We start from the raw sequence: 9,135 nt of genomic DNA, 5'->3' as shown, positions 1-9,135 counted from the left end.
TAGTGAAATAGAAGGGTTATCATTATGCAAACGGATTCGCTTATTACTCTTACTTGTGCAGATATAATCTTCATCATCTGTATCACAATAGTCAACTAACTTAAAAAGCAGATTTTCTATTTTTTCAATTTTAGTACTAGAAGACATTATTTTACGTTTTAAACTTTTTTTTGGCCCTACTTTATCACTAACTAAATCTAAAGTATCTAAGCTAGCTAAGTAAGGACCCAGTCCTGGTCGTTGCCAACCATTCCTTGGTGCAGATTTATTAAATAAAGTATTACTAAATGGGAAAATTTCCCTTAAATTAAAATTATCATTAACTATACCTACACTACTATCTAAAGCCAACACCAACTGCACCTTATTCATATTGAAATAGTTCTTGATTCCCTTCTGCTTTGCCAAAGCTCTCAATTCAACCACTTTGTATTGATTGTAGTCAACACTAGGTGGTTGAATGGGAGCTGTAGCCTCAGCAGTTGGTTCACAAGCACTATTTGAATCAAATAAAGTACTGTGAAAAGGGAAAATATTCCCTAATACATGGCTATTTAATAAATCAAGTAGCTCATGTTTTTTCATCTTGTAATGAAAATTAAGTGTGCTCTTCTTCGCTTCATTACGCAGTTGTTGAACTGTGTAGCCCTGAAAAGGACTAACCACAGTAGTGAAAGCTTCAAGAGCTGCATTCATATTTGAATTGAAAGTAGGCATATTATTACCAGTCATTAAGAGATGTTGACAGTAAGACATCCTGGAGCACACTGAGCTCTCTATCCTACTTCACCTCTATATAAGGATTTTTTGTACCCTCCCCTCCCCCCTCCAGCCCCTTCCTAAGCTATCTGCTTTCTGATTGGTTGGTTAGATTTTCCAATTAACCTAGCACAGCATAGCATAGTTATAGGTGCATTCCCTTCAAAGAATTGTTAAGAGTTGTTTTACTCTTACACCATTTGATAAGAAGTTTATCTGCACACACACATACATTGCTTCAGTATACTAAGATTTAACTGCATTGTGAAAAAACTGAATTTCAATCTGCACACACACACACACAGCTGCATAAATCATTAAAGATTTTACTGTATTGTGATTGGTTGAATTTCAGCCAATCAGAAAGCAGATAGCTCAAATAGATTTGAGAAAAAACTATAAATACTGGTTATATTGCTTCAGTTGATCATTTGCTTTTCAGCTGTCACTCTGACATGTGCACATATAGACACACATAAGAGTACAAAACTGTAGATGCAGAAATGATCTATGAAGAAGAAAAATTTGCCAACATGTTTTGTATAGTAAGTTTTTCTCCTTCACAAATTATTTCTGCATCTTCATGTGCATACTGAAGAGAAAAACAGTACATGCAGAAATGATCTGTGAAGAAAAAAATTTACCAACATGTTCTGTGTAGTAACCTTTTCTCCTTCTCAGATCGTTTCTGCACCTCTGTCTCTTCATAAATGTGTACATAAGTACTCCACACACCTCCCAAAAAAAAATAAGCTCCATGAGCCACATTGAATTCTGCATTCGAAGTAGTAGCCATCGTATTACCAGTCAGCAAGAGATGTTGGCAGGAAGACATTCTAGAGCACATTAACTTTTCTGTCTCACCACAACTCTATTTATAGTTTTTTCTCAGACCTTTCTGGGCTATCTGCTCTCTGATTGGCTGAAATTCAACCAATCACAGCACAGCACAGTTGCACTGGCATTCCCTTCTGTTTGAATCACAAAGAGTCATTTTTCCCTTGCACACTTCAAACAGAAGTTTATCTGCACACACAGCTGCATAAATCATTAAAGATTTTGCTGTATTGTGATTGGTTGAAATTCAACCAATCACAAAGCAGATAGCTCAAATAGATTTGAGAAAAAACTATAAATACTAGTTACATTGCTCAAGTTAATCATTTGCTCTTCAGCTGTCACTCTGACATGTGTGTAAATATCAGTGTTGTCATAACGAAATTTTTTTTTCGTTACGTTATATCGTTTCGTTTCAGATTTGTGAAATTTTTTGTTACGTTATTTTTCCGTTATTTCGTTGCACAGATAATTCCGTTACGTTATGTTTTTCGTTTAACGTTATTACATCATTTTGTTTTTCCGTTATTTCGTTATTTCGTTTCGTTTTTCGTTATAGCACAAAAATGCCCAAATTAGGGGTTTCTCTGAAAAAAACTGAAAAAAACAAAAAAGTACAAGGTTGGTCAGTATACCTAAAGTGTACCTTCATTTCTCAGTAACTTTATGCAATTTCATTCCAACTTTTAAGCACTTTTCTCTATTTTTGCAACATTTTTTAAATAGGTGAACGTTTATGTCAATTGAGCCACTTTATGCAGTTATTTTTATGAAATTTTTCCAATTGTCAGTACTTCTAACTTCTAAGTTCTATTTTTTAGGATGTCTAACAAAATTATTGAAAAATGACAAATTACATCAATTTCATTTTCAAGTACAGTATTTTTCAATTTTCAAACTAACTTTTTCAATTTTTTAATTTTTATTGATTAATCATTTTTTAATCATTTTTCCCGAAAAATTGAAGAAAAAACGCGAAAAAAAAACAAAAAAAAACGAAAAAATAACGGAATTTTTTTCATTTTCCATTTTGTTATAGCATTAAGATTTTTTGTAACGTTATAATTTCGTTACGGTTTCTTCTGCAACAAATTTCGTTTTCGTTTATCATTACGTTATTATAACGGAAAAAATTCCGGTTTTTTCCGTTTTTTCGTTTTTTCGTTACGTTATGAATAACGTTATGACAACACTGGTAAATATACACATATAAGAGTGAAAAAACAGTAGATGCAGAAATGATCTATGAAGAAGAAAAATTTGCCAACATGTTTTGTGTAGTAAATTATTTTCTTCACAAATCATTTCTGCATCTTCATGTGTACACTGAAGAGATACATATGCAGAAATGATCCGTGCAGAATAAAATTTACCAACATGTTTTGTGTACTTAGTAAACTTTTCTCCTTCACAGATCATTTCTGCATCTTATGTTTTTCTCTTCATGTACTCCACACACCTCCCAAAAAATGGTAGAGAAACTCTACCTACATACTTCCAGAGATGGTTTATGATCATCATTAACCACCACAAGGAAGGCCAGGGTAAAGTACAGTAAATAACCCTGGTCTTTTACCAAAAATGGTAGACTAAAGTCTACATACCTCTGGTGGAGGGCCAGACCTCGATTCATTCGAGAGCAGGATGAAATATTTAAATTTCAACCCATCTGGTCTTGAATTGAAAAGCAGAGCTGCTTTCCACCTTATATAGAGATGGCTACATACTTTATCTAAGAGTAGTGAAGTATACCATTCAACAATGCAGGGTTTACACTCATAGACTAGCTGTGTACCAGAGCTCTGCTGTTCTGCATAATGAGAAGTCTGTCATACTACACCTGTATTTATAGTTTTTTAAGGATACCTTCTGGCCAATACTGCTCTCTGATTGGCTAGTTTATATTACCCTGCCAACCAATCAGAATGCAGCATTTGTTCCAGTGCAGTCTCTTGAAAACTATAAATATAAGTACATTTCACTACTTTTAACATTCTGAACCTTTGAAGGCTTTGAATCAAGTTGCTGAGCTGTCAGCATGAATGTAGGCAAATAACCATAACGCTAAAATAACGAAATAAAGTTATGTTTTGGTTTCCGTTACTGAAAAGTTATTTTGGTGTACCTAGCAAGCTGGCTAGACCATAGAGTCCGAACGGCTCCCGGAAATATTTGTTTACATTCACTGTGTTATCAATCGGCGGACTTGTATTTTTTTTCAAAATTCCACTATCAGACACGAATAATTTAAGAATTTCGAACCTTTTATGCATGATATTTCTCCAAAACAGTCAGTATTTTTTTTCAAAAATGAATAAATAACAGTGTGAAATAAATGTGATACCGATATATCGCCGAATTCATTCCTTTCTTGCCGACTTGATGTTCTTTCACTTTCACTTTTATGCACACTTTTACGAATGTATTTCATCAAATGCTGTGAATTTCTGCTCTTATTTTGATTTTATATGATGGTGAGTACACGAAGAAAACTAAAATGGATATCATCAGATTTTTACGAGTGTCTGTTTTTCAATGTACCGTTTTTTTTTCTTCAGCCTTTTTTCACTCCAGCATGTATGTCATCTGTGAAACATGTGGAATTGAATTTTCAAGGCAATCAAATTTAAACCGGCACCAACGTAAAATCCATAATGTTGCCGTTGAATCCCAGCCAAAAAATAAGTGGAAATGCGCTCTATGCGAATTCGGAGGTTCGCCAACTGCAATTCGCGAACATTATGGACAAACTCACGAATTACAACTAGAAACTGAATCACTGAAATTCGCCGGTGAAAATTCTTTCAAGGTAAATCACATTTCATGATAAAAAAAATTATCTAAAACACATAAAACTATTATCTAATGTGTTTGAAAATTAATTCTCTTTGAATTGATCTGTTTCGCATCGTAGGAATGGAAATATGAAATCGAAAAGGAGTCTGTTTGCAAATATGTTCTTCTTTGTGGCGAAAGAAATGGTATAACACATTATTACTGTCATAGAGCTGGCAATTTTGAATCAAAAGGTAAAAATAAACGTCATTTAAAAACGCAAGGATCTAAACGAATTGGAGCATATTGTCCAGCTCAAATCAAAGTATTTAAAGATCCGAGTAACTCCAGCTATCCGATTCAGGTTGAATTTTGTAAAACTCATGTTGGACATGAAAATGAACTTTGTCACATTACTCTATCACCCAAAACAAAACAAAAAGTGGCAGCAAAATTACTCGATCATGTGCCGCCAGAAGCAATTATTGATGAAGTAAGAAATAATGTCACTTCAAATGAATTTGAAAGAATTCATTTGCTAACTACTATGGATATCTACAATATTTCTAAAGAATTCGGAATAACAGCTGAATATCAAAAAGATAGCAACGATGCGGCAAGTGTGTATAAATTTGTACAAGAGTTGAGAGAATCGAATGGTGGTTCTTCAATTTTATACTACAAACCTCAAGATGTTATCGATGAAACTTACCCAGAACTCAAAAGTGACGATTTTGTATTAATTCTTATGAATAAACCTCAAATTGAAATGCTACAGCATTATGGAAACGATGTTATTTCAATAGATGGAACCCATGGAATGAGTTACGATTTTCAATTATTCACTCTACTTGTTCTCGATGATATAAGGGAAGGGTTTCCTTGTTCATTTATGGTAACTAATCGTGAAGATGAACAGATAATGAAGATTTATTTTTCCGTGATTCGAAGTTTCTGTGGTCAGATAACTTGTAAAGTTTTCATGTCTGACATGGCCAATCAATTCTCAAATGCGTGGAATGCAATTATGGGTACTCCAGAATATCAATTATATTGTGCTTGGCACGTTGATAACGCCTGGCAGAAAAATCTTACTAAAATAACCAACGATGCTACCGGAGAAAAAAAAACTTTCGCTTACCAGGTGGTCAAGACATTGATGGAGGAGTTAGATCAGAATAAATTTACTTTGTTACTTGAAGAAGCTGTGAACACCTTGAAGGCAGATGAAAGTACTTTGGAATATGGAAAGTATTTCGAATCTCATTACTATTCTAACTACAAGAAATGGGCGTATTGTTATCGTATTGGTGCAGGTATCAACACTAACAATCACTTAGAACGTATGCATGGTACCTTCAAGTACGTATACTTAAAAGGAAGAAAAGTTGGACGCCTAGATAAAAGTTTATTCTTTTTGATGCGGTTCACTAGGAACAAGTTATTCAATAGAGTCATTGTTGAGAATAAAGGAAAAATTTCATACAAGTTGAGATGTGTACGCAAAAGACACTCAACGTCTAAAAAAATGCAGAACCTTATCACAGAAACAAATTCTACAGCTGATCCCAATGGACCTCGAATATACCTTGTCGCTGCTTCATCCGGAGAGTCAAATTACGAAGTATCAAAAAATCCAGAGCCAGTTCATCAGTCTTGTAAACTTGTGTGTAATGATTGCTCGAATACATGCATTCACCAGTACGTGTGCACTTGCGTTGATAATGCAATCAAGTTTAACATGTGTAAACATATACATCACGTAATTCAGCACCAGATGAATAACTCTCATTCCAATATTGCTCCATTGGATTCCCAGAGTGTAAATGATGTCCACCCCAGCACTGGTGAATCTAATGATAAAATAAATGCTACTATTTTCAACGAATTGAAAGTTGCTGATGATTTGAATGCCGTGGATGAATATTATGCTAAAGGAAGAGCATTATGTAAGGATGATGATTCTCGCCGCTTTTTTTTGAAGGAAATGAAAAAAATGGTGTTAAAACTCGAATGTCAGGACTTTAAGTCATTTTCTCCCTCAAAGTGTGCATCAAGAGCTGCCGAATCGAAAAGGAAACGTGGTATTGTTATAAAATCTAAAAAAAGTCTCCAATTAACTCCTCAGAAACGTTTATTTTCTACTAAAAAAAAAGAGAAGACTAAGAAAAATAAACAAAGTAAACCATCTTCGTTATGTAAAGACGCGATTTGCAATGAACTGATTTTGCCAACGCCAAAACCAATTCCTGTACCAGAAGAGCTACCAGCTCCAGAGCTACCGGCACAAGAGCCAAATTTTTCTTTAGAAAACCCAAAGGGAAAAGTGCCTTCTTCAAAGAAACCAAAAGAAAACCCAAAGAGAAAAGTGCCTTCTTCAAAGAAACCAAAAGAAACCTAAAGATAAAAGTGTCTTTTTCAAAAAAACCAAATAAAGTACCTACTTTTTTGTTATTTTTATTTTAATTTTGTAATATTAGGCGATACCTAATCGAATGTTTTGTAGTATTTAAGGTTATAAAATAATGTTTTAGTCACTTATGGATCTAGTTTGAAGTACTTACTTTGTGATAGGTATTGATTGTTCAAAGTTTTTTCCAGTTATATGGTGATTTTTTCAGTTTTTCTTATTTTTATTGTAATCTTTATTTTATGTTTTCAATACGTATTCCATTATTCGTAGAAGAATTACGAAATACCTAGTTTTTATATTTTACATTACTCTTACTCCTTAATTCTAGTTCGGTACTGTTGGTGCTTTAATTTTCTCGGATTACCATTACGTGGTGATGAATAAAATTCAATTTCAGTAAGGTACTTTTTGTTCCCGATAATTTTGTAAGTTTTTCGTTGTTTTTTGTTTGTGTTTAAATGCTATTAAATAAGAATTATTTGATTTTTTCCTTATTAAATTGAAACTTTATTCAATAAATTTTTAATCATTTATTTCATATTGTATTCGATAATCGTTGTGCATTATTAAAATATGTTGAATTCATCTCACAATTCTCATTTCTCACACCATACAGAAAGTTGAAAAAGATTGTGGAAAGGGAAAAATAAATTAAATTTGAAAAAAAATACAAGTCCATCGATAGATAACACTACGCAAAGCCAACAAACATGTTTGGGAGCCGTTCGGACTCTATGGTCTAGCAGAAAGGCGAGGTCATGCTGATTCCAAAAATATCCCCACTTTCAACTTTTGGAGCTTTTGGAGAGCTTTTACAAAACCCTCAAAATGCCCTCAATTACACCCTCTGTTTGAAAAAAGAATCGATTTGCCCATATTTTCACTAAAACTAAGCAATTTTTTTATTACTGCAACTTTTAAAGAGCTGTAGTTTCAAAACTAAGCGTCCTATGAAAATTTCGCGCGCATGAAATTGTAGAGAATTTAATTCTCTTTCAGATCACTCTCATCAGATTTTTGCTAGGACGTATGGTTCGTCCGGTGTATGCGAAAAACTAAAAGACAAAACCATTTTTCCAAGTAATTTTTTTCCTACTCCCACTTTAAAAGAGCTGTAGTTTCAAAACTGAACGTCCTACGAAAATTTCTCGCGAATGAAATTGTAGAGAATTCAATTCTCTTTCAGGTCACTCTCATCAGATTTTCACTAGGACGTACGGTTCGTTCAGTATTTGCGAAAATAGGGACACCTAAAACAACTTTTAAAAAATATTTTCAGCATAAAACTGTTCAAGTTTGGAATTTACCCCCACCACATTTCCATCTTATAAATAGAGGTGATTAGGTTTAAATACACATCGTCAATACACCTCTGTTAGGTTAGGTTCAAATACACATCAACAACACACCTCAGTTAGGTTAGGTAAAATACACATCGTCAACACACAGGAAAAAAATATAAAAAATAAAAATGCAGAAAAAAATTTGAAAAAAAAAGTAGACGGGACACTTTGGCCGGCTCCAGAAAGTCTAGGGGCCCCAAAGTGACCCACCTACTACTGTAGTAGTTTTTACGTAAAACTACAGGGTGTCCCAGAATAACCTGTCACATTTTGGTAAGCACTGATCTGTATTCAAATGGTGTTAGGGGAATGGTAAAGGTGGTTCCAGGTAGCCAACACATGCCGAATTATGTTTCAGTAGTTACTTTTTACCATGGAGAAGTGGACGGCTGTGCAGCGCACTTTTATTGTAAAGGTCTTTTCAAAAATAATGACTCCTACATTAGTTCAATTCGTGCCTTTCGCAAACATTTTAAACTTACCGGTAAAAGTGAAGTGCCACCGCGACGAACAGTGAAATTATGGGTAAAAAACTTCGAGAAAACCGCTCATGCTGGTAAAAGTAAGCCTACAGGCTGGAAAAAATCAGTAAGAACGCCAGAAACAACGGACCGAGTAAGGCATTCAGTACAGACCACGCCTACAGGGTGGCCAGAAATATCGGGTACCCCTAAGAAAGTTTTTCATTAAAAATATAGGTTGGCAACGTGAAATAGATGCATATGATTGGTGGAATGTTATCTCTCCAGTCCAACAACCAATCATGTGTTATCAATTATCATTATTATCATTCACTGTGACCAACCGGAGTACTTAGTTTAGAGCCCTGCGCCGCCGCGCCGCGCCGCCGCCGCCACCGATTTTTCAAACATTTTTCAAGCCGCCGCCGCCGTTTCAAAAATTACTTCAGCCGCCGCAGCCGCCGCCGAGTAATCGGCTCGGCTGAGCCGGCTCAACTCACTCAATCAGCAAATTTCAGGAGGATTTTTCGAATATTTTGACTTTTTC

At 34.6% G+C, this 9,135-nt stretch overlaps 1 protein-coding gene across 1 annotated transcript; it reads left to right on the top strand.

The window, feature by feature from the left end:
• Positions 1 to 3,735: 3,735 nt before the first annotated feature.
• On the top strand, positions 3,736 to 7,515 carry LOC135844585 (uncharacterized). Its single transcript, XM_065362819.1, has 2 exons — positions 3,736 to 4,405; positions 4,511 to 7,515. The coding sequence occupies exons 1-2, from the start codon at positions 4,094 to 4,096 to the stop codon at positions 6,770 to 6,772; spliced, it is 2,574 nt and encodes an 857-aa protein (XP_065218891.1). The 5' UTR covers positions 3,736 to 4,093; the 3' UTR covers positions 6,773 to 7,515.
• Positions 7,516 to 9,135: the final 1,620 nt, after the last annotated feature.

The sequence above is a fragment of the Planococcus citri genome, chromosome 4 (assembly GCF_950023065.1).
Source record: "Planococcus citri chromosome 4, ihPlaCitr1.1, whole genome shotgun sequence".
Lineage (NCBI taxonomy): Eukaryota > Metazoa > Arthropoda > Insecta > Hemiptera > Pseudococcidae > Planococcus > Planococcus citri.
This window is presented reverse-complemented; position numbering and strand designations above follow the sequence as displayed.

Bases quoted from the DNA above. Each gene is read 5' to 3' on its own strand.
- LOC135844585 (XM_065362819.1), top strand. From the start codon at position 4,094: ATGGATATCATCAGATTTTTACGAGTGTCTGTTTTTCAATGTACCGTT. The intron at 4,406-4,510 runs GTAAATCACATT...TTCGCATCGTAG, and splicing joins CCGGTGAAAATTCTTTCAAG to GAATGGAAATATGAAATCGA.